Source organism: Haliotis rubra, unplaced genomic scaffold (genome assembly GCF_003918875.1).
Source record: "Haliotis rubra isolate DU_JTF1 unplaced genomic scaffold, ASM391887v1 Scf152, whole genome shotgun sequence".
In the NCBI taxonomy this organism is placed as follows: domain Eukaryota; kingdom Metazoa; phylum Mollusca; class Gastropoda; order Lepetellida; family Haliotidae; genus Haliotis; species Haliotis rubra.
The window spans coordinates 212,679-239,731 of NW_025765470.1; the positions used below are offsets into that span (position 1 = coordinate 212,679).

The window sequence follows — 27,053 nt, forward strand, 5'->3', positions numbered from 1 at the left end:
ATGTTGGCGAGTTTTGTGACCTAACTGATATTTGCATATAACAGTGGGTTCTACAAATATTATTCACTGAGCAGTAACAGAAGCATTCTAAAACTGTTCATTGCTAATCAAGCTAATAAACCCCAAAGAAATACATTTACAGAGATGCGAAGCCTAATCATGTTGATAGAATCTTTGGAAAAATCAGTGAAAAAGAGTGATGTTGACAGTACCATAAGTCAGATTCTGGCTGGAACATTTCTGTTAAGCCTAAATATAAGTTAACACAGGTTCAAAGCTCCAGTCATTCATCCAAAAAATCATCTTGTGACACAAATCAACTTTTTCAGAAAGACAATATGGTGTTTTAAGTTCTGAAGTAATATTGGTGTTAATAAAATGAGTTCACTGTTTTCACCCTCAAAGATCAATCAACAAATGATTTTAGTGTGCTTTAGCACAATCATCAATCAGAGGCCTCGTAGTAACATTTAACATTTCTATCACTGTTGACCGGAGTTCCCTAAGGACAGCATCAGAGTTCATGTCTCTAAGTTCCTCTAGAAATATACATCTACAAAAACCTCCATACTGTGGACAAAACATCTGATCAAAATCCAAGCAAACAGCCTGAAATTCATCGGTGAGAGATCATAAAATATTGTTGCTACTTAGTGGTGGTCCGATTAATTGAAATAATCGAAGATTGGTCGCAATGACAAAACGACCAAGCAATCAATCATGTTTTCTCATAATCGAACACAATCAATTTTGGAACACTTGTTTGCAATAACAATATTTTTCACAAGGTTGGTTTTGTCTGTTAGATTTCATTAGCACTACAAGCTCTTCCAATTCATGATAGAATTTATTTTAAAGACTCCATGAAATTCATGTTCCTAACATGCTAGTCATCCTTTCAAGACGTGAAATTTGCCAATGCATTTTGTGCAATTTGCAAAGAAAACGAAAGAACTACATGGTTTTTTTCTTTATCTTTTGTGCATTAACAAACATAACCAGGAAAATTTGATAAATGACGCTAACCAATTATTTTCGATGATTGATCGGTTGTAATGAACTAATCATCAATTATGAGATTTAAACCAATTCCCAACACTATTGCTGCTACAGTAAGGCACCAACTGACACTGAAACTGAACCTGAAGCTATAACCAAACCTTCCATCATTCAAGATTGGACAGAAAACACAGAAATACTACGGCACTACTAAATTAAATATTCATGTTAAGTACTATGTAGTGCTGAGGGCATTCAGTTGTGAATGGAATTTGGGTCAATACTAATGCACTTATAAGATACATTTAGTTCATTTCTGAGTGAAAGTTGAGTTGAGATGGGTTAAAGAATTCCAGATATTCCTAGATAGTATTTCAGCGTCCAAGAGGTCATATCAACCACAACAGTGGACAGGTGACAAGTTGTAACACAAAAATACACAATAATTACGTTTTACTTTCATACTTCAAAATGATATACACATTCCAACTGAAAATGAAACCATTTAGAATCGAGAATAAACTGTAAATTGACCTTCACATTTGCCACAGTGCTATACTTCGAGTCTGTAGTATCTTTTAAAGCCCAAATCCTACCGAATACAGTACAACCAAAAATTATTGAGAATTTAAAGATTGTAATTATTTTTTAAAATTTCACTCATTACTCACGTATTAAATGTGAATATCAGCAGAACATAACTCCAGATTCAAAGACAGGTGAACAGTTAGTATTTTGTCAAGTCACCATGGGCAGCCATGCAGGCTTCAATGCGGCAGGGCATACTACTGATCACAGAAGTTAGAAAGTCGTGGTCCATGCTGTCCCAATATCGGACCACCTCTTCTTTCATTTCAGCAATATTTGTCAGATTTTTCTTATTGACACTTTCCTTCACAAGTCCCCAAACATTTTCTATTGGATTTAGGTCAGGGCTATAGCTTGGCCAATCTAATAATGTCATATTTTGGGTTCGAAACCAGGCCTGTGAATGCTTTGAACGATGTTTTGGGTCGTTGTTCTGCTAGAAAATCCAAACATTTCCATAGAACATGTGAGCAGATGGAAGTAAATGTCCCTCGACAATATCTGTGTACCGCTCACTGTTCATATTCCCTTCAAATACACAGAGGGGCGTTGCCCCTAACACAGATATGCCACCCCACACGAAAAATTTCGGACTGTACTTTGGGCGCTGATACAAAGGTTTTTCAGTTTGTTTGGTCCAGAATTTCAGTGTATTAGGAAACAGCCACACAGAACTTTCATCTGAGAAAATCACATTGTCCCAGTTAAAATTTCTATGCTGTAAGCACCAGTTCAACCTTCGCTCCTTTTGTTCAGGTTTCATGATCGGTGATGGAATTCCTCGACTTTTCTGCCAACCCATTGCATGCAGCTCAGTTCTAATTGTCTCCTTACAGACAGCCACAGTTCCTCTATCAAACATATCCAGCCTTAAGTTTTCTAAACTCCTTCGTTTGTTTTTAGAAACAAGAATACCAAGCCACCTCCTGTCACCGACAGTTAATTTTCTGGGCCTACCTGCACCTCCCTGGTGCTCAATGCCATATCCATTTGCAATATTTTTCAAAACACGATAAACAGTGGACAAAGGGATGCCTGTTCTACTTGAAATCACTTTAGCTGATCTGATGTCCTTGTTATAATACCCTAAAATCAACTTCCTCTTCTCTAAATCATCCATACTGAGGATCACTGAAAATGTCGTCTGCTAGCAAGTAAACAAAGGGGGATAACTTATCACAAACTAATGAAAAAGGATTAACGGAGTTGACTCTCTTGAATGAAACCAAGCACTTGATAGCTTTTCAAGGTTGTTTATACTAGAAATCCAATTAAACATATTCCTAAAATTCTCAATAATTTCTGGTCATGCTATAATTATGTGCACTCAGTGATACATATTTTTAAAGTTTTCACTTAGAGCAGGATGCCCCCTTAAATATGCCCTATCATCTTACCAACTGGGTGAATTTGTACTTACAACAATAGGTACTGGACAAGTGGGAAGATCCCCAATAAACCACCTGCGTCCCTAGCTCTCATTGCACACAATGAATTCCTGTCAGGGATTAATCTTGACATCTTCAATGTTGTCAGCCACCCAAATGAGCAGACAGAAAAGCCCTCAATTCAGACAAAAAACAACTGCAATGGAAGCAGGCAGATTGGACACTACGCAATTGCTGAAATTGCCCAATATGGGGAATCCCCTCAGTAGTGGAATTTTTCATTTAGGGACTGATTTCACCTGTCATTTCTTATTAGTGGCTCAACAATACAGTGACACTGAAGTGTATCTCTATAAAAGGCCCATACAATGCACTGATTTACAATCCATGTATTGCCATACATTCGATGAATTATATTGGCATAAAGAAATGTAAATAACAGAAACTGTTCAACAACCAGATTCTAGTATTTCCTAGTTAGCATATGTAATAGCATAACATTCCCAGTACCCTCTACCATATGTTTCTGCTATACAGTATCCTATCTGTTATCTCTGAAATTACAACAACCAAAAAAAATTAATGATTTGGGGTTGTGCATCAACACCAAAAAGAAAGGATTAAGTTACCAACTTAAGAAAGAGAAGTAATGTATCAGGATCCAATTTGTCTACCAATAATAGACCTGGATACTTATTCTATCATGATCCCGCTGTACTACTACATTTGCTTGGCAAATAAAAAAACAGCAATTGAACAAATATTTGACATACCTAAGCTTGGTATAACTATAAGAAAGAATGTGATATCCCTTGTTACAAATCAGGTGAAAAGAAGCCCCAAAATGTTCTTACAAAAAGGATCAGATTTAGAGTGTGGGAAGCAAAAAGGTTATTTCATCTTTAAAAAAGGAACAAAATTTATCAGCCTTCACAAGAGTGTGTGATTTCACATTCTTCAACAAGGACCATAAGCATCAAGAACTGCCTGCACATACGGTATGAGGTCTAGCATTGTCATGTTGAAACTTGGATAAGTTTTGCTCCGTCACCCTACTCTTCCAGACCAAATCAGACAATCTCTTGCAAAGACTCATGAAAAAGTTAGCAGCAAAATGTTCATGGGAACATAAGTACATGTTGGCTCTCCCATCAGCTCAAGGTAGTGTGAATCCGACAGGGATTACCAAGCATGACTGACATGACTTAAGTGGCATTAAGCAATTTTTATGTTGTAGAGGACACCGTTGTACAGGTGATGTTGTAGAGGACACTGTTGTACATCCTTAAAACCCAATGGTAAGGCATGACGGGTTAGGATAAGTCCTCAGAAACTCTTTGGTGGCTTTGGTTTAGTCCAAATGCACTGGCTGGTCACACTCAGTGACTTGGTCGATGGCTTGTCACCATACCCTGATGGCACAGATCATTGTTTACAATATTAAAATCACTGGATTGTCTGGGCACAGAACGGATTATTACAGGCCACCAACATACAACTGCCATACTGAGGAGTGTGGTGCTAAACACACAGGCAAAACACCTTTGATGCAATGACATAGCGATTTTGTCAGATCCCGAGCAGACAATCTGAATAGGGCCTCAACAAATCCACCATAAGGCGAATAAGATACATATCACAAATAGGGGTAATGAATATGAATATTCGGTAATGAATACAACAGCAAGTCAGTAGTTGATGGATATATTATTCATTATATTCACTGAAACTATAACAAAATAATTCTTGGACATGTTTTGACCATGTTGACGGTGCTACTGTATCATGACAATAACCAGTGACAACATTACTGCCAAACTGATCATATGAGTGTTGACTATTATAAAGCCCAGCTTGGCTATATTACATTTTGCATACATTGCTCTGATAAATAACACCCAAATTAAAGTTTAAATACTCTGTTTAAAAAACAGATCCTATTACATTCCAAGTCAGTAAATTAGCAGGGGTCTGTTACCTTTGAAAACTAGACAAACTTCCGGAATGTGCACTAATCAAGTACAGTCATCCCTTGCAATAACGCTCTTCGCGATACCGCGGATTCGGTTAAACCGCGGGGTAATCCGTGGCTGCCATAAAAAAGTTGCCCAGTGATCACACATATTCACGTCATCGAAAAAAGCACATCAACAAATCCGCTGTTGAGCTCTGGTTAATCACGTTGTAAACTAGTGAAATTCAGTGCAGATTACAATTAACAGTGTTTATCGTACATATCCATGGTTTTTCACATGCTTAAAACATGTAGGTTTTTTTTCAATAATAAAAGATGAACAGCGAAACATCGTAATAACTTTATCATAAAGTACTTACGTTTGCTATGATGGAACACATCGCGTAATTGTGCGGATAAACACCGCCATCCGAGAATGTATGATGTCAGAAAACACATTATATTTGATTAAATTCAATCCCATTTTCATTCATTAAAACTGTTTACAATAACAACGGAGAAACCGTGAGTGAAATGGCATTACCTCATTCCATACAACACCCGCTTACCACATTCGTGAGGGTCCGTTTTTCGAGCCTACCGCCATAGCACCAATTTCACATTTTTCTCAGCAATCACAAACAGATTACAGCCTTGTCATCCATTGACTCCAAGACCTGCGTTATTGACTCTTTGAAGTCATATTTGACAATTAATTGCCAACATTTTGTTTTTACAACCAAAGTGGCACGTACGGCGGGAAGTCAGCGGTGACTTGTCAAACTGTCTCCTACGTAAAATGTATCCAGCCAGGTAACCCAAAGTGCTTAGCAATGCTAATTATTATGTTAAATATGTTCACAGAAAACATGCATTATACTTATACGATAGCAATATATAAGATCTGTTAAAATAACTGCTTGACATATAAATTATTCTGATAATGGAATAGAAATTCTTTGATGTTATATTTTCGGATCATTTTTAACTGAATCACCGGTACATTGGACCAAAACATCGATCTGTGCCCAGCTGATTGCTATTTCCGGCTTAGTGGAATAACAGGTAGCATGACAGGAACAACAATTGAATTATCATGTCTTGTGATGTTTGATTGCAAGTTTCATGTACATACATCTATTTTCATTTACAAATTTTTGGGTTTTTTCACCTCTAACAATACGATATAGTTTTGACTGGGCACAATACATGAAATAGCAGTTTTGTTATGTCCATGGAAAATACGATCTTACTTGGCCTTTGTTCCGCGTTATGTAATTGTTACTATAACGCGGGTGTCTAATAACGCGGGGTGGGGCATCCGTGGACCCCAAGACCCACGTTATGGCGAGGGATGACTGTACTTGCATCACAACACTAAAAGCCATCCACAATGATACATGTACAAGACTAGTGAACTTATGCCATTGTAAAGATATGGACAGCAGAGTTTAAGCGTGGCAGTGGTAGCCTTGAAGAAGACCCTTGTCCTGTAATGTCAGCAACATCAGAAATGGTCCAGTAAATCCAAGATATGGCATTGACTGAGCATCATACTGCAAACTTCACCTTCAACATGAATGGTATCCCAACACGAGCTGAATTCGACGTTCTGGTGATTTCGACGATTGCATTGGTCTCGCTATACCGGGTGAGTACGTATGCGATCGGAGTGCACAAACAGTTTTACTGGTAGGGCGGGTGCCCAGTCGCTGTCGTGAGAAGTTTTATTGACAAATGGAAATCGGGAAGTAAAGTTATATAAAAAGCAAACAAACATCAATATTATTTACCCGAAATCATTAATACCACTTCAGATGCAAAATCAGTTGCCTTATAACAAAAAATAGCAAGCAATTCAGTAAGATCAGTCGTCTGCTGGTGACAGGCAATATATAAATAGGAATCCACATGATCACAACACTCCCTCACAGTGCGGAGCAAAAAATATGGCTCATCGTCGAAAACCCATACAAAATACCCGGATGTTACGAGCGGCTACTGTTTCGCCGATACGATGTCATCAACGCTATTTTTGTAGGAAACACTTGATATTTTTGTGTGAAATAGATGAATATATCCTTTATCACTCGAGGTTAGTAAAATAAAAACTTTAAATGATATTACAGATAAAAATTACGTTTTTGTCTTACATTGTCGAAAACCCCTGACACAGGGATATTCCAGAAGGTAACAGCATATGTTGCACTTTGGAGACAATTTCAGGATAAAATTAAGATCACAAGAAGTCAGAAGCTCAGAAAAGGTGTGCTCTCCCATTAGGAAAATACTTCAATACACAAGTGTAGCTCTCAACTCAATCAGTACCTCCCTCATTATCCTGATCAGGCGCTGTTAGACTTCAGTCTGTTCCCAAATATGGAAACAACTCTGGTTGGAACCAATTCAGACTTGAACAATGGCATGGAAAGTGGACTTCTGTGAAAGTTGGATAAAACATCTCAAACCAAAAGCATATCAATGTGAAAGGGAATTGTGTAGAAAAACATTTAATTTTAATGTCTTAACTAAGGTCAGCTGTATATAAGACTCAGAACTTATCAATCACCCTCACCCTCAAAGTTTTCCATTGTAACTAATTGAAAAAACAGCATACTTTACATACAATAAAACTTATAAAAAAGGAAAAACAACCCCTCAAGAACAAATCTAAATTCAAGATTTCTGTTATCACAACCATAACATTTCCTTTTAGGGCTTTAATACATAGAAAATAGACTGTGCATGAACAAACAATGTCACCAACGGTCAAAACTGAAGCTCCCAATATATCGCAATATGTATCTGAATCACAATATGTTACAATACAATTTATTTGCCAATACACAGCCCTAATATTCTCTAATCCTTTCACTGTTTAATATAAGTGTTTTATGACCCCAATATAGGCATTAAGAAAAGTCTGCCAATGTGAACGGGAAGATTTCCAGTGATTTCGAAAGACATGCACAAGGCACTAATTCATTCATAATTGTTAAAAAATGGCACTCAAGTAGCGCAAGGTGTCTACATGCAAAGAAGTTTCATACCTACAAAATTTACCATCACTGACAAATCTGCCTATTTGCCTCCAGCTTTGTTTAACCCATGAATATATACAGGTGATATAGGTTAGAACTGATCTTAGTAGCCCATACTTGTCGTAAAAGGCGACTACCTGGATCAGGGGTCAGACTCGCTGACTTGGTTGACACATGTGATTGTATCTCAATTGTGTAGATCGATGCTCATGATGTTGATCACTTGATTGTCTGGTCAAGACTCGATTATTTACAGACTGCTGCCATATAGCTGGAATAATGCTGAGTGTGGCATAAAACTAAACTCACTCACTCCAGCTTTGTTTACCGGTATGCTACAAGTATTCATACAAAAATGGTTAAGGTTTTTTCACTCCTCTTGAAACATTCTGATGCATAACTCATTGGAGTTACATCATGCATTTCTCAGCACTATTTACAGCAATTCTAGTTTCACCACACGCTTTATGGTCCTAAGTCCATGGACTATCATCCACACTAACAAACTTTGTTCAAGAAAATCAGAAATTCTGAAAACAATCTTGAATCAATGTTTGGAAAAACTATAATACAAAATATCTTCCAATATTGTTCTTTGTAATCAAAAGCTTTTAAGAGTTTCCATTCACCTTTTTGCACTTGCAATCTTCCTATTTTGCTCATGAAAATTATTTGTTCACATGTCACTGCCAAACTACAACAATTAGACTATAAATGTGTAAAGGTAGGGCATTTTGTAGATATGTATCCATTTTCTGACGAGGCTAATTTCAAGGCATTCAAACTATGCTGTTTACAGCTGGTGTGATCTGTTGATCAGTCCACACAATTTAAATAAAATATATATAACAATAATAATATATATAACAATAATAATATGTATAAGACAGCTGTAGGTTAGTTTGTTGGCAGCACAATATGTATGGATGATTGCATAGCATAAAATATTTTTTCAGCAGCAATCATCTTTAGTTATGTTATTAAGGCTAACAGCAATTATCATTGTCACAGGCCCATAAAGAAAGATTCCTTCCCAATCACTGATTTACAGTGGTCCCTCTTCCATTGGCCTTATTTCATACAATATTTACTAAAACTATCTTCTTCTCATCAATCACCTCTATGTATGTATGTTTTCCATTAACTCTGAAAGTGGACTCTTGATAGTAAACAAAATCAGGTGGTAGTTTCAATGGGTCTCTGTCTTTCTATCCAAAACCTGTACATGATTTTGTTTGCGAACTCTTGTCTATTGTAGATCTTCCAAAGACACTTACAGTATCGATTTAAATGGCTGAAATGTCCACTATTCTTAAAAACAGGATTTACGAGTATGCAGCCCTAACTACCCCATGCCTCTTGAGATTTTAGGTCAGAATTCTGAACATCCCCAGTACCTGTTGCTTGTGACTACTACAGAGATGGTCACACTCTGTAGTGCCGCTCATAACAAGTCACTGAGTAAGTGAGCGAGTTTAGTTTTACGCCGCATTCAGCAACATTCCTGCTATATGGTGGCGGTCTGCAAATAATCGAGTCTGGACCAGACAATCCAGTGATCAACAGCATGAGCATTGATCTGCGCAATTGGGAACCGATGACATGGGTCAACCAAGTCAGCGAGCCTGACCACCCGATCCCGTTAGTCGCCTCTTACGACAAGCAACAAGTCACTGAAATTTGATATTTATGCTGGTTGCTCATACTTTCACTCGCCACTCTGACTGGTCAAGACCGGCATTTTACAATAACAATATGTCACAGGACTAGGCTCCAACCAAAGGCACCATTCCACACCATACTTCCCTAAAAACAGATAAAGCATTTCCTTCAATAACACAAACTATCAGACCTCGGGGAAGCTACCATATAATTTATTCCAATTTTTTTTTATGTATTAAGATTACAATATTAAATTAAAAAGTTTGAATGAATAAATGCAATGTTGCATTAAATCGACTCTCACGCCCTCTACCGGCCAAACATTATTTCAAGCGAACACCATAGAGTTATGGCCCTTGGAGCACTGTTTATGAATATCCTATTCCTATGCACAACTTGTGATTGAAACCAGTTCAGCAAACACCATATGAGACAGTTTTCGATGTACAGAGCAATTGTTTACATTCCATATATGTCAAGTGTTCTGTTTTCAAGTTGTTCGCCTCAAAGTTTCAATTATCGATTTCAGGCAAGTCATATGGGATAAGTCTTTTATTGCATCAACAGGAAGCTAAAGTGTGTACATATGCCCCAGTATATATCATATAGGCCAAAATATTGTCGAAAATGTGCGACACTGTGCCTTTAAGATACCTATCCTGTGTTGCTACTCCTGACCAACGATGCCAGTATCAGCTTTTTCTTATCTGCATGAGAGGCTTACGTCATTCAACATCCAGCATTCTTTTTAACAAAATACAAACAAAACATTTTGTCAATCTAAGGCATGCCATTTTATAATAGTAACTGGTATATGCTCATTCATCACACAAGAGATGGTTAGGTCATTTGTAAAAGCTTGAGTATATCTTCCAGCAGCTTTTAGCAATATTGTACCACTGGTATACTGTATTTCCCTATGAGGACACCAAAAATGGGCTAATTTGGGAAATCGAACCCTTGTACTTGGCATGGCTACAGAAAAAATTTGACCAGTAGGCTGCCAGACAGCTTGCTAAACACAGGATATACATATCTTGGAATTGATGCTGACAGAACTGTGTGTGCAAAAACAAATGCAAAATATGAATGAAAGTTGCATCACTAGCCCACACAAAGTGTGCAATACATAGGACCAGATTTATTAAACACAAATGAATATCTAAGATCTTTCTTAATATCAACAAAAAAGAATGCAAAGAACTGACTCATCATACTCGTCACTGGTGAGTTTCTTACTAATTAAGTCATCTCAGTGGAGGCTGTTTTCATAAACAAGTCCACAACAAATGTAACCTTCTATGAATAGAATCTACAAGAAATATGAGTTATATGAAAAATACCAAACCAATGAAGCTTCATCTTATCAAAGTGCAAGTATTAAAATGATATTTGATGCTACTTACAGTCACTGCTACTGTCTAAAAACTACTTCCTCTACAACCACCTGTTCCCTTGAGTTTCTCATGGTGTCATGGTTATAGGAAACAGACTGACTCTCTATTTCCTTATTTTAAAAAAAACCTTCTTTCTACCTACAATGTATCAAAAGCTACATCTGTACCTACGCTAACAGTGCTGCATGTAGCGTATTTATCTATGGGGAATCACTATTTAGAGCTACCAAAACAAACCTGACCTAGAAAAATTGACAGCTTGCACTTCCGATGAGAAGGCAACCATAGTTGTCAGTTCAACTACCAAAGTAATCAGTTCGAAAATAATAACCGCTTCGTGAAGGGTATTTGCTTTGGCAGGTTGTCCGCTTTATTCATTGATGTCAGATAGAAAGCAACAAGTGATAATTAGGTTTCTGCAGACGAACTTATATTCAGGAACTGATGCCGTGCTCGCCATGTTGAATTTCAGCTGACCATAGAAAATATCAATACAAGGCTTCTGCGATCGCTTATTTTCGACGTGATCTGTAAATTAGGAAGCTGAGGACAAGAGTAGAACCATATGAATGAATAATGTACCCTAAGAAACCTTTTACTCGTGCAGGTAAACGCAAAATGACAGCATTTTCTCAAGGAAACGCTGACCCGACCAGTGGACAGAAGAAAACATGGACCCTGTCAAACCGAAACGCAGTCATTGACAGCGCATAATGGTGAGCAAAATGTAATGCCATTAACATATCGTATCAGCACTTATATTTAAAAAAGAAATTCACATAAAATTGTACCTTGAGCTTGCGACTGTTGCTGCTCGTCACCACTCAGCTCCCGATCCGACATGGTGCAACCCGTCCTGAGCAAGCCTCCTTCTAACACTTCATGAATAATTCATGAGGTCATACACGTATCTCGTGCGCTGTCAAACGAGTTTGAGATTTTTGTTTCGAAGGCGTACGTTCAACCTTGCAAACTTAGGAATGTGACAGGGAAATGAATATTTTTCAATGCAAAATTAATTTGGTTAACCCTTTCCTGTCGGAGAGCTCTATTTTCTCTCCATACCTTGTTCAGGTGGTTATCTAGTTCGAGGTCGATGTTTAGGTACTCGGAGAAATATTCTGATTGGTCACGCGCTTTGACCCGTTACGTCACAGAGGTCACAGTTTGTTTTCAAAATAGTGCATCCACGAGGAATATTGACAGGTCGAACCTAATGAGGTATGTTCATATCAGCTATCTTTAGAATTGTGTGTGTTAATCAAACAATAATAATAACACACATAGTCCCACACATATACATGTACTACCTCATATCAAAATTCTCGACAAATCTATGTTTTCTATATCAAGACGCAACTGTACAATGTCAGAATGTGGCAAGCAAAATGTTCACTCATACTTATTCTAATGTAAATCACGAGGTGCAAATTAAAATGTCTTATACGTCTATCAGAATTAATGAAACTAGTCATATGATCATAAAGGCACATACACAATACTATGCATTAACAAGGAAATACTTTGGGTTGGGTCTTTTGTTGTTTTTGTTTGTTTATTTTATTTTATTTATTTTTGTACTCTTTTTATGGGGACTGACTGACTGACTGAGTTTAGTTTTACGCCGCTTTTAGCAATATTCCAGCAATAATCGACATAATCGACGGCGGGGACACCAGAAATGGGCTTAACACATTGTGCCCATGTGGGGAATCGAACCCGGGTCTTCGGCGTGACGAGCGGACGCTTTAACCACTAGGCTACCCCACCGCCCCTTTTATGGGGGAGGAAGGGGGTTGGTTTATTTTATTTTAATTGTTTTTCTAAGGTTTTGTAGTAATTACATAGCGATTATACTCCACGAAAGCGAATTTCTTCTGACGTACAAACAATAGATATTGTTCATTGTAATAGCGAGCATAAAGTGGTGATTATGAGATCCCAGGGTGCTTATTTCGAGAGTGAAAGGTGTACACGTACTTGCGAGTTATAAGTCATAATAAGAGGCGTTTCCGTCATGCGTGCGAGTTAATGTCTAACACACGAAGAGAAGGTGAGATCGTCGAATGACATATGTTATTATAGTCACTGCCTAATATATTATCTGTGGGGAAATTGTAAATAATAATCCCATGTAAGACTAATATGAGAACAATATTACTACCTAAAAATCTTCAACTTCTGTCGTTATCTGAATATGACAGATATTAGTGCTTTCACATATCAGTAACACCTTGGATAGGATTTCTTTGTTTCCTATATGAATTTCTCTAATTTATATCGGCGTTGGTTTGCATTACATTAATATTTGAACATATATGATTTTCATAAGTTGCGTTTGATTTTTAATCTCCTTTCGGTTGGAAAAACGGAGGATATAGCGATCAGCTTGTCCGTCCGCCTGCCAATCGTCCGTGTACCGTTTCCTGGTCAGAGCTCATAAATAGTCAAATAATTCTTGTTTAAACATTGCTGTACAGTTTAGTGTAGTGAGGAACGGGTGCCTTTCGATGATTTAGAACTTTTATTTTTTAAATTTTATTTATGTTTTCATGATAAAAACAAGTTAGACCCATACTGAAAAAGAGGGTAATTTTTCTTAGTGTTGGTTTCCGGAGCCGAACTTCAAAACCGTTGAAAAGTAGATTTATCCGCAAAATTTAGGGTAGCCCAGTTTACACCGACTCGGACTGAGATTCGGGGAGGTGCAAAATGTCATTAACCTCTGCAACTGTTGTGATGTAGTACGACCGTATTGCTTCGAGAGATAATTTCCTGGTCCCGATCCACAAAACGTTCGTAGCGCTACGACATTCGTAAGCCTATGATAAACTATAGGGTTACGACCGCTTTGTGGATTGGGACTCTGATTTACAAGTGCTTCTTATGAAAGTAATGTAAGTAATATCAACCAATGTTTTTACGTTACTAACGAAGCAGATATTCTCGTTATAACGACTTTGTAAAATGCGAAAGGTTTAATTTATTCTGGTATACTAACGATTTGAATGAAATCATACTTACAAACTGATCCTCGTAATTACTAGGTTGTTTTTGTCTTTTTAAATGACAATGTAAAATAGTGCAACGGCATCCAGAGTTGTTAAATGATAGCCTGTGTAGATTTTAATTTAAACCATAAAGATAATCTCAAAAACTTTATACATGTTATTTACACAATATACCGGTTCTTAGAAAATATATTGCAATACCTATCGTTTGAAAAGCGTACAGCGATATACCGGTATACCGGTAATACCATGCAGTCCTAATTTTGATGCAATGATATAAAGAATACAACCACAATTTTTTATGCAGTGGTATAACGAGTAGAACCGTAAACACTGGATTTTGAAAGCCTAACATGCCGGACGAACATTTTTAGGTTTTGTTACATCCACCTTCCCACTTTTCATAGATTTAGAAATAAGGAGAAGCGTTATATTTTAGTTTTTATTGGATATGCGTGTACATGCATACATATATATTGCTGGTTGGATGCAAGGGGTTTTGTTTTATAAAAAGATTTAGTTGTTTGAATTTTTGGGTTTGTTTTTTTTAATTACAAACCATATGTCCTTGTGATTTCGAACCAATATACAAGTTCCGATCAGAAATGTTTAGAATCAAACTGTTTTAAAATAAAAAAATTCAACAAATTTCCCTTAGTCTCATGGCGTTCTTACAATTTCATAAATTCCCAAGACAGCAAAATCAGAATTATAATTTTTTTTATTAAAACAATTTAGAAGGGAATACGGTTTTTTAAATAATGAATTAGTGTTCTACTGAGGATTTCTGAAATGCGTTCATCGTTATCTTTTCGTATATGTAACAGCACTTGTGTTAAGGTCAAGGTCAATAGAACAACAAGTTTCAGTTGAAAACAGACAAGTGACAGTAACATGCCATTTACAAATCGTTTACAGCGAATGGCGTTTAGCGCAGCGTATAGTCCGTGGCGGTTCTGCCCGAAGGTCACCGGTTCAAGTCCCAGTCGCATGTCCATCATGAATGTAATTTGCTAGTCTGAAGCTATAATTGTTGTAGGGGTATCAATACATATATTCAAGTACAGAAAGTCAGCTGCTCTAAATTGACAAGAATTTTGGAGGTTCGACTAAATAAATACATGTATTACATTTGTGGAGGATAATATATTTGTCAGTGTGACAACGCATGGGATTAAATCCTTGAGAACTGGATGTGTTATTATTGGCTGATAATCTTTATAGGAATACATCTAGTAGCACAGCAAGTTTGAGATTAGTTCTGGTTTCAAAATCAATATATTGTTGGGGGAACTAAACTGCGAAATATCTGTATGGAACGCAGAAAGCACACTGCGCAGGAAGCTGAAAAGATTATGTAAATCTGTAGCTCAGCGTGTTCATGTCAGGGAGAGACGATTTTATTCTAATTGTCTGCAACAGACTTTAACTCAGTGACCATAAGAACAGGAGATCTTTAGAGGGAATGTTTACCCATACTGTGAGTTGTATGTCTTTTTGAGATGGAGATGCCAAAATCGAAATTATTATTCAAATGTCGAGTATGTTTAATTACCATCCGCACTCAATCAGAAACTGTTATACTTTTGTGATGGATACATAGATGTCTTATAAAATTTGTACCGTAATATTACTATTTACATACAAGGACATAATTATCAGAGCTGCATTATCGATTCCTATGTACATATAGATATCAACAGTCGCAAATTAAATTTCTCTGACGCATATTAGATTTATTTGATTGTTGTTTAACGCCATACCGAGACATATTCCAGCTGTATGACGGACCAGATACTCCAGTGACTGACGTCATGAGCGTCGATCTACGGAACTGGGATACGATGACATGTATAATAATAATACTGGAAATTTATATAGCGCTAAATCCAACCACTAAGTGGGTGCTCAAAGCGCTACAAAATAATAATAATGATGTTTGAATAGAGTTAATCTGACCTCCAGACCTCGATTTCTCGAAACAATCTTAAAATCTCAATTTTGAGAAAAAGCAGCAAAATGCATTTCCCGAAATAAACAGTAATCGATATTTAACTCAAATTTAGTAGACAATTTGAGATTGATAGATAAATTACTTTAGCTTTTTGCAATTAACTTTTTTTAGTGAAACGCGAATGAGTTAGAATCTCAGCAATTTTACTGTTACAAATTCTTAAACTTATTTTGAAATTTGAGTATAAACGTAAGTTTGTTTCCAGAAACCATGAACCGTTTACTTTAGAATTATGTGGGTGTTCCTAAGCTGTAACGATGACGTCACTGGGCGATTGCTCGCCTTTCAAAGTACCACACGTCAGGGCATGGGCAGCTTAGGTCTTAGCACTATATGAAAGCCATCAAGGTATATACTGTCACTAACGGGGTCTTAGCACTATATAAAATGACTTTTTATATAGGCAAGACCCCGTTAGTGACAGTATATACCTTGATGGCAGTTTTTGGCGTTACAAGCCCCTGTGATTATACACACCACATAAAAGATCAACATGACGTTTTGACGTCAACTGTATTGTGACGCACTAAACAATGTAAACAATGTTGTATGTATTATGTCAAATACGGCCTTTAGATTACATCAACAGTGTTTGTGTGCGCGTGGAATAATATATACGTGCTTCGCATGAGGTTTTATTACCCACATACTTAGAAATATCCGCGTTTATAAAAATCGTACGCGCGCTGGGCAAATAGCAGTTCACGCCTAGCAATGTATTGTTTACGTCACCCGAACAACATTGTTGACGTAAGGTCGAAATGACGTCAGAACTCGCAATATTTCATGTATTTCACTTGCTCAGGAATATTACAACCAACCATCCGTAAAATCACCATGACACACATGCTCGTATAATTTCTATAATGAATAGCATCATCGATCCGACAAACAAGTCTGATAAAGTGAATGTCACACACACTTCGATCCCTTCCGTAACATTCGAGATAAATTATTATTTCTTTGTGTTTTCTTTGTTTTTGTTCTTTTTGCGTTCCTTTTTTGTCATGGGATTGCTTCTACACGCAATGCTGCAGAATATTTGCCACTATATAACATGTGGGTGGATTTACTCATTGTGGTAATACGCGGTTCTTACAGTGAGAGACTGTCACCTTGGTGTAGTGGGCCAGAGCATGTGCCGGGAGAAGGGAGGTGGTTCGATCCCCGACCACGCCATACAACAAGACGTTACATGATGATGGTTGGTCCCTGCCTGGCGCTCGGTATTAGGGGAATTAATCCATGTTAACCTGCAGTCTGGTATCTCTATAAAAGCACTATAAAACGAGCATTAGTTCGGGCAACTACTACCGCGCTCCTCACTGGGTATGTGCAATAATCGCTGTTAAAATCAACGTTACGTCACTTCCTTCAGTGGCATGAAAACACCTCTGAAACTACAGTCATCCTAGAAATGGCATTGAGAAAGATGAAAAAATGGCAAACGGTCCGTATAATCCCAATTTAACTCCTTTAGGATTCGATTACACTTTCGGCTAATAATCTGTATGCATTACCTAATATATTATAATTGTATATATGATAACTAGGTTTGGATGTACGTGGAATTATGTCCAGGAGTTTTCCAGATTGTAAGGTTTGTTATTTGATGACCTTTGTAACATGATGTTAGGTGGACGTAATGGTCGTCAATCATTGGTCGAGCACGTTGGCGACGTTGCCTTCGACTCACAGACGGCAGAGCACGTTGGTGACGTTGTCTTCGAACCACAGATATCATAACACGTTGGTGACGTTGTCTTCGACCCATAGATGGCATAACACGTTGGTGACGTTGTCTTCGATCCACAGATGGCATAACACATTGGCGACGTTGTCTTCGATTCACAGATGGCATAACACATTGGCGACGTTGTCTTCGATTCACAGATGGCATAACACGTTGGAGACGTTGCCTTCGATTCACAGATGGCATAACACGTTGGAGACGTTGTCTTCGACCCATAGATGGCATAACACGTTGGTGACGTTGCCTTCGATCCACAGATGGCATAACACATTGGCGACGTTGTCTTCGACCTACAGATGGCATAACACGTTGGAGACGTTGCCTTCGATTCACAGATGGCAGAAAGCGCTGGCGATGCAGCGGCGAATGTGCAACATTTCCTGACCATGACCGGTGTAGGGGCGTCATGGTGTGTGTTGCGGTGTCAAACATGGCCAACTGATTTGGTAGTTGCCAATGGACATCTGACTGGCCATTTTGACAAGTTAACGAACTTCTGCGTCCTGATGTTGTTCAATTCGCTGAAATTATCAGCAGATATTTGAACTGCAAGATGAAAATGCCAGCTCACACCATTCGCTGGTCATCAACAATTGTCTCCTACAGCCCACTGGAGTTTCATGACGTTCAGAACATCTCAAGGATGTTCTCGTGCGGAGAATATACTTCATAGACCTTGTACCTACAAACGTGGTCATAGTTAGGTAGATCTCGGGTGGGAAACGGGAGGGCACACAAGAGTATCAGCAGTATACCATCAAGGCATCGTATCGCCCTGTATGATGGACACCAGATATTGATCTGTACGCCTGAAATACACTTTACAGACATGTATCCTCGTTACGCCGTCACTGTCATGTTATCTGTTGGGCTTTTTTTGTCGGTAGAATTTTTAAGAACGTTTATCCAAACGTTACTCAAAAAAGATATATACTATCCTTTATGCATTTTGTATAATTTGTGATCGCGGTGAGTGGCCGTTTTAGAGAGGTGAGGTGTCTGAGACGACAAAGTACGATGTGCAGAATTAGATCCAACTGGCGTGCCAGAAACCAATGACTCGAGTTTTCTGTTTGCTCTAGCCGTAGAATTAAATATAATATCCAAACTTGTTATGCCGCTGTGTGATCAAGTGATCGTTAAGTGCGAAATCAGCAAATCTCTCCAAGGGTGAGTGAGTGAGTCCCCAAGCGCAGCATCCTCGATTGTCCAGTGCATCTTATTGTGATTGTTTTAATGCCATACTTGATAATCAATAGGATCGTTACGTGAAAGATCAATAGCTGGAGAAAACCTTTACTAATAATTGCTCCCTATGTTTAACGTTATTAAAATGAATAAACATTCAAGCACACTGTGTGTTAAACAACACCTGGTAATGTTACTAAAGTACTGTTGGAAATAGAAAAAAACTGTTTTTTCACATATATATCTACAATTTATGAAGTTAAAATTTGAAAGTGTGAAATATCTGTGAAACTAAGTTCGGCCTAACTACAGTCTCAGTGGTAGGGAGATAGGAAACGTGAAAAAAGGACTTTACTGAGGAGAGATTAGTGCAGAAATGAGCAATGCGTGTTTTTTCTAAGTCCAAAGCAACTATTTAGAACAGACCATGGCTTTATGCAAATTAGTAAGCGATGATATTGTATTTCAAAGGACACTTTTTAAATGTCTATTTTGAAACTAGACTTAGCTTCATTATAAACGATAGCTGACGTAAAAAATAATAACTTTCATGCTGAAACTATTAAGTATGTAGCTACCATGGAGTCTCACTGTCACTATAAAAAGAAACAGGTAGGAGAGGTCGTCTCAAAAGCAAAACCAGGACGGGTGTCGCAGACGGTGGTTGGGGTCGTACTGGGGGATGGAGATATCACCTACGATAAGATAATCCTTTAGGGGAATTAAACTGGTGGAAGTAAACGGCATGTCTTAACAATTAACAAATAATATCCAGTCCTGTCGATCTTGGGGTGGTCTTGCCACCTATATATTTTGAGACATTTAATACGATAGTTTGATTTAAGCTTTTCTATGGGTATCATATTCTTTTACACATCTCAACATAAACGTTATGAAAGACACGTAAGATGATAATCAATAGATGAGACATATTCAATACACATGAAAAAAGCATAAAACATCTTTGAGATGACCCCTTGTGCCTGTAGGCAGCACGTGCATTTCATGCAAGGTGAGTCGACGATCCGTCGTCATACCTGATTGAGCGACCTAATTGCCATCTATAGTCTGATCTATTGTTTTCAGCAGCTATTCGTATTTTTTCTAAGTTTTGCCCTATTTTACGAGTTAACATGCACTTCTGGATATCCTATTACGCATCCCACTGAACGCCCAGTTAGGCCGATGTGGGTTATTTCGACATGTGCTATTTGCAGTTGTGTAAAGTTTAGGGATACAGAGTAACAGCCTAAAAACAGTTTTTTTCTATTTCCGACAGTACTTTAGTGATACAACACTGCCAAAGCACCACCTCCTCCTCCCTCCACGCACCCCAGTCTGGTAGTGGTGACAGCTACCCTGTGATCTGTGACGGTGTACAAAGGAATTATATCCCCGCGGGAAGAAGTTGTAAAGCCCTGGCTAAGTTGGCAGAATTAATCTGGTGATCAGAACCCACCGAAACAACAACTCCAATGTGTAAAGCATAGTTCCAGGTACACAGCAAGTCATAACCCATAATGCTTGAAGTGTGCCTCCACAGGTGTTCGCTAATACTTGAACTCGTTAAGTCGCTTAGCATGTGTTGGCTCTTCGGCCGTATGTGTGCAGATATCAGTGAGTAGTGTGTTGCCTTGTTCGTACATATATACATCATATTGCAGACACAATATCGATCGAGAGTGGTGACTTCGGTCACATTCAGTAGGTATGTAACATGCTCTCTTCACAGACGTGTAATATAATCTGCCGTAGGCTGGTCTCGTATGTCATGAACTGAGTATATACTGTGCTGTGCTGAGGGCTCCGTTCATGTGTGTATGGTGGCTGACATCGCCATTGACGCATTGGACGGAAACATGTTATCCCGTACTTGTGTGGTAACAGTCAGCGGCATTTACGGCACAGAGCAACGTCAATATATAGCATGGTATCCATCTTAGAGATGAGGAGCTTCTTGACATCAAGTTGTCCACACATGGGGAGGTTATTATTCCCTGAACAAACGTATTCAGACCGGGAATGCTCATAACGGAAGAGTTATAAGAGACACAGGACATCAACTGCAGTCAACGTGTTTCCTGAAACCGGAAGTGACGTTCTAAAATCAGAAGTGTTCAATGGAATATTTCGCTATGGGAGCTAGAGAATACGATATTCTTTGTTGAGGCATTATACAATATACATGTATATTCTAACCTCGAAAATGAAGATATAGGATGCTTATAGGTACATTCCTATTCAAAGATGGTCAGTCGGACGCTTCTTGGATGTAACTGTTTAGTTTCTCAAGTAAAACATCAAGTGATGTATCGGGTGAAACACAACGTAGTAGGTATGACTTTGGCCCGATAGAGTAGCATATGAGATAATGCAGGTTTGTGACATCTGTCATGTCATCTTGGAAGGGTAAACTGAAGACGCGCAATGCCTCTGGTTAGAATTGGCCCTGTGCAACACATGCTTGTCGTAAAGGGTATCTGTGATGTGGGGAGAGGTGACAAATAGATGGTCAGGCTCGCTAAACACTGTATTGTGTGGTCCGACTCGATTAGTTACAGACCTCCTTGATACAGCAAGAATAATCCTGAATGTGGTGTTAAACAACATTGTAAACCAAAAGTCCCTGTGTTCTTTAATCTGATTAATACATGCGTATTAATACATGCAAACATCGCTCACACCATTGTGTTGATACGTCGTCAGCTGTGATGACATCCTTCAAATCATATTGTGTTGTAAAGTCCGAATGACGTCACAAATGAGCAGTTCAAGATGCTACCATGGGAGACAGCCGAAACGGCCGGCAGATGACATTGCACTGCTGTACCCGTACTCTATGTCAATGAGTGCAGACACAAACACGTGTATTGACCTTTTGGTTTACTTTTGTGTTTACAATGTCGATAAACATCATGTGTTGGCCAATTTCCGGGTGTTATTGAGTATTTGAAGCACGGGAATTTTTCATTTGAAACCGCCGGCTGACGCCGTCGGTTCCAAATGAATTCCCGTGCTTCAAATACTCAATAACACCAGAAATTGGCCAACACATGATGTCTATCTCCTAAAACAAACAGCAAAGTGAAGGCCTGACCCTATCATCATCCTCCCTGTCTCCAGGTTTGACCTCGCAGCAGCAATAGCAGTGGCGTCCTCCTCGAGCACCGACAACGGGATGCACCAGTACCTCAATGGCTCAACGGTCACGTGCAAGTACTCCGCGGAGTTCCGGGGATTGGTCTATAAGGTTAACCCACATGACCTATCGTGCGTGTACAAACGCATGTTCGAGATGTGCGCCACGAACGCACTGCGTGACCTTGAGGTAAATGAGTGGCTTCACAAAATGGGGGCTGATTTTGGAGGGCCAGAGCGGATGTGTGCGTCACCGGTGGAAACAGAGAGGCGTCATGTTGCGTCGAGATTAGCATTGATGCAGAGCAACTCCTTGGGCGTTCTCAGCCTATATCCTGCCGAGGCCAACAAGCAAACGAAAGTAGGTATTCCTTCACAGTAACAGAAGGTGTATATAAATATACAATGAAGGTTCTGACATCAATTTTGTTATTTAACTGATGCTCCTAACGTACATCTCCATGATCACAAGCCCTACTGCAGGCCGCCGCCATACTTCTCTTTTCGGATTCACTCAGTCATTAAACTATTTTCGTTTCTTGAATGCAGACTCTCCCCACCTTTGATGGTTTTGAAGTATTTGGCAGGTTTTCAACAGTTAGGCTTCGTTCGGTCATACAAACAAAACCATCTCGAGTTAAGATCGCTATACAGATCGCTATACAGATCGCTGTGGTTCGGGGTCTGCTACAGGAGTAATTGGTTGCCCTGCAACATCTTTGCATTTTCTTAGCCCAGTAATATGATACTACAATGTGACATTGGGTAACAAACACATGGTGGACCATACGAGCATGGACTGCCAATTCACCGAGCTTAGACTCCCTTTAATGCACTGTGCATTACGTCAACCCTTGTGAATGGAGTAATACAACTATGTATACGTGTGTGTTTATGTTTTCAGCACATTCAGGGATGGGAGACTTGTCGGCGACCGCATTCCTCCTCCTCGCTCCCCGAACACCGATTTATGGTGGCAGACGTCTCCAGAAAAGAAACACATCGCAGTCAGTCTGCGCTGGGAAAACTGGAATGTGGCGGGAAAGATGAACGTCTACGCCCCATTCGTGCTACCAGTGTGCAGTGTAGGAAAGCCACGTCGTCTGAGGTGATTAGCAATAAACAAGAGACATCACAAACCTCGAGCACGTACACCTTCAACCTTGGCACCACGCCGCAGATCAGCTACCGGTTCCTCCACCACAACGATCTCGACTGCTACATGGAACAATACAGGTCTGTATGATCAAAGACCATATGATTGACCCATCTTAACTTTACTTATTGGCTAAAGGTTGATAATGAAATGATACTCGGTATTGTCTATGTATGGTGACATGCTCTGTTTTCTCTGACTCGAGTCTCCTGAAAGCCGCCCCTACAGACCGACGTATATCGGTATTAGGTACTATGTGCTAAACAGTTTCTCTTCGATTGCAGGGAGCAGTATACGTACAAGCGCTTGGCTGTGTTAAGACCCAACGTGAACGAGATGCGCCCGTACCAGATGACCCTCCCTGTATCCCCGCTCCTGCGGTGTTTTGATATGTTTGGGTGTATCCAGCCACCCCCGGGCTGCGGGCCCCGAATGAGCCTCAGTCGCCTTCAGGCCGCCGGAAGCACCCCTCCAGGCCGGACTTCGCCCAAGAAGCAGATTCGGAAGAAGGTGGTGAAGTCGTCGGTGAGAATAAACGTACTGGCGTTTCTTTCTCTGTCCTTGATGAACTTAGGTGATGAATAGCGTCAAAATATCTCAGCTGAATGAAAACTCAGCCTTTCTTTACAGGTCTTGATTATCTGAATATACAGCATTTTGACGTCAGCTACATATGTCCTTTGTCTGGTTAGACGTCCAGTGATTGATACGTTTCATTGCTGTTTATTGTCAGTACATGGTGACATGCTCTGTTTCTCTGACTTCAGTCTCCCGAAAGCCGCCCCTACAGACAGACGTCCAACGTGCTGGCAGCCGAAAATGGCGTCCTCAAGATGGAATTCCAGGGGCAACCACTACCACAGGTTCTGCCTCCAGCAACAACTCAAGCGCTGACTAGCGGCCGGAAGTCCTCCACTAGCGTATACAGCGACCCTTGTCTGTCGTCTGTCTCTGTCGGCAACATCAAAATCCCCATCATCAGCCGCACCAGGCCCACCATTCCCAGCAATGCCCATGGCACCATCTACGCCTCTTCCACTGAGACCCCGACATACGTCGTCTCATACCACAAGAACAAATGATTTTTGGCATTGTTTCGGTGCAAATCTGTTCCGACCAAGACCTCTACATACGAGGCTGAGACAGGGGTTCGTTGTGGTTGGTCCACGAACTTTATCCGTCTCTACGGGAGGTAACTGCTGAGAAATATCAAGATATGCTGCATGGCCGTGCACGTTTGAGATCCACATCTACATCTGGGAACAGCTAATGCGTATGTAAAGTATAAGAACAACCATCAACAAGTTGTGAAACTCCTGTTCAACATGCATGACATTATCAACGGAATGTCCTGTTTCAGTGTACTCGTGAGAAGACGTGCAAATAGGTAGTCAAGCATGTCATCATTCCTTATAGGGATACTCTGGCATACTGTAGTAACCATGCCGGCGCTCGCTGTTGGAGCGGCAACCGTGAGGGTATGAGGTGTCATCTTGAGGTATTGGCTGTCCTTTAGTATACATCTTTTCCCTGATATGTACCTTGAAGAAGCGGTATACATGTGTTGACGATCTGGTGTAATTACTTGATGTTCTTATTGTATGTGCCCCTGTTTCTTCATAAGGGTTATTTTCTTGCAATGTTATATGAGTAAAGCCACACTTCCATCAGGTGAGAGAAGCGCTGTGAGGCAACACCTTCGAACAGTGGATGCTGGAACAAAAAACAGCGTGGTATCTAAATTTGTCCACCACGTCAGGTTAACGATGTAGGGGAACTTTGTTTTCAGCAGTAGTGTAGTTCAACACCAGTGATGAGAATGTTCGTTGGGATTAAATGAGTTCCATGCAACACGTGGTGTTCCTCGGAGCGTGTTACTGTACCCCAACACATTGATACTTATACCCATCTGTTTCTGAATTTCTAATGTTTGTGTACAGATGGACAAAGTGTGGTCAGTAGCTTCAGAACAATGCGCAGTGACCATCTCCCAGCAGTGACCTGTCTCGACTGACGTGCAATCGACGACGAAGGTCCGCGTTAACTCTCACTGGTTGTCTGTACTAGGCCTAGGTCCGACTGAATTTAGATGAAGAAGAAGAACAACCACATCAACAACACTGGTTACTATCGCTTCATTTACGTCTTAAACCCCATTCCAGATCACACTGTAATCTGACCAGTCCAACGACGGTCAGCCGCGGCTATAATCTCGGCCTAAGAAGGCTGATGCCGACCAGCTTACCAGACCACAGTAGGGACACAGTGGAGAGCGTAATCCCCATCATCCCTTGATAATCAGTTTTTCCTGGCTGTTTCCGGATGTCCTGCGTTGTGTTGTGCGTCATACTGGGTTTGGTAGGACAATATGACCTCAGGCTTACCTTCAGGCCCAGTGCATCAAAATAGACCTCGATCAAATTGTGAACCTGTTTCACAAAGCCCGGTAAAGCCTAGGGGTTAGGACAGTTGTAAAGCTAGGACTGACTGCAGTGTGTATGGAACGGCCAAACTGGATGCCTCAAGAAGTCATGGCGCTAAAACACTAACTAATAGTTTCAATGTGGATATGACTTTAGAGTGTAAGTTTCAATGTGCCCATCTATGGTATATTTACCTGTAAAAAGCGCAACAGCACGGGCCCAGGAAAGCAATACGCACGCAAGTATTGTTTTACCCCGCTTTTAGCAATATTCTAGCAATATCAGGACGGGGGACACCAGAAATGGTCTTCACACATTGTACCCATGTGGGGAATTGAACCCGGGTCTTCTGCGTGACGAGCGAACGTTTTAACCACTAGGCTACCCCACCGCCCCCTTGTAAATGGATGGGATAGTTGGGGTCGGTGGGGTTGACAATTGCTCAGATCAGTCACTGGATTGTCTGGTCCGGACAATCTGCATACCGCCGGCATAGAGCGGGAATATTGCTGAGGGTGGCGTTAAACTTTAAAACATATTTTAATATCTTGACTTAAAATAGACTTATAAAAGTATGATTCTTCCACTGACAGAATAGATCGAGTGTGTCCCGTACTCAGTTAGGTGGTTCAAATCGGTTCATGTACAGTACAGTCTTATATTTAGATGAAAGACCGACAACTCGGCTGTGATTATATCACTGCTGACACTATTCCCATCACTGGTGTGTCTGGTCCAGACTAGATGTTGCAAGGTAGAGGTGAAGCCCATTTCTGGTATCCCCTTTCGTTATATTGCTGGAATATTGCTTAAAGCGGTGTAAAAAAATAAATTCGCTCACTCACTCACTCACTTGTTGGATTGTATAACACATCATTACTCACAGGATAGATTTCGATTTTAATTGTTATACAAGTTTGAATGTGATCTAAGAAAGAGTATGTTATCATTACAGAGATTACAAGAGTTTATGGATGATCAACTTCTTAGTTTTGACAATGGTAACGTTTCGGTATAGATTCTTCTACCGTTTTCAAGCATATCACGGTATAAGAATCTATACCGAAACGTCGCCATTGTCAAAATAGAGAAGTTGATCATCTATAAACTATTGTCATCTCCATACCACCAACTTCTAGAATGCCACTCAATCAAACTGTTATCATTACACCCTAAAAGGAATACAGTAGTCCACAATCAGTTACGGCTTATGTTTGATGACTCTTCTCAAAATGATCCTTTTAGATTGATCCCGAGGAGAGGCACACACCCACTTCCTTCTTTTCGTTAGCATACTAAACATGTACCCATTATCGACCATACCTACTGCAAACGTATTTT

At 39.7% G+C, this 27,053-nt stretch overlaps 2 protein-coding genes across 7 annotated transcripts in view; one reads left to right on the top strand and one right to left on the bottom strand.

Annotated features, from left to right (window-relative positions):
• Positions 1-12,005, bottom strand: part of LOC124270490 (transcriptional activator protein Pur-alpha-like) — a 43,988-nt gene extending 31,983 nt beyond the window's left edge. Inside the window, exon 1 of one of the 6 annotated variants that reach the window (XM_046705501.1) lies at positions 11,821-12,005. In XM_046705501.1, the coding sequence (XP_046561457.1) occupies positions 11,821-11,872 (52 nt within the window). In that variant the 5' untranslated portion in view covers positions 11,873-12,005. The remainder of the gene's footprint in view (positions 1-11,820) is intronic. The other 5 variants (XM_046705498.1, XM_046705499.1, XM_046705500.1 and 2 more) reach the window with 5 other exon arrangements.
• Positions 12,006-12,200: 195 nt separating this feature from the next.
• LOC124270492 lies at positions 12,201-25,142 on the top strand. Its single transcript, XM_046705502.1, has 5 exons — positions 12,201-12,250; positions 22,119-22,494; positions 23,038-23,369; positions 23,574-23,814; positions 24,057-25,142. Exons 1-5 carry the CDS (start codon positions 12,246-12,248, stop codon positions 24,369-24,371), a joined length of 1,269 nt encoding a protein of 422 aa, XP_046561458.1. The 5' UTR covers positions 12,201-12,245; the 3' UTR covers positions 24,372-25,142.
• Positions 25,143-27,053: the final 1,911 nt, after the last annotated feature.

Excerpts from the sequence above, each read along its gene's own strand:
- LOC124270492 (XM_046705502.1), top strand. Across the intron at positions 23,370-23,573 it reads TGCTACATGGAACAATACAG|GGAGCAGTATACGTACAAGC; the intron begins GTCTGTATGATC and ends CTTCGATTGCAG. Across the intron at positions 23,815-24,056 it reads AGAAGGTGGTGAAGTCGTCG|TCTCCCGAAAGCCGCCCCTA; the intron begins GTGAGAATAAAC and ends CTCTGACTTCAG.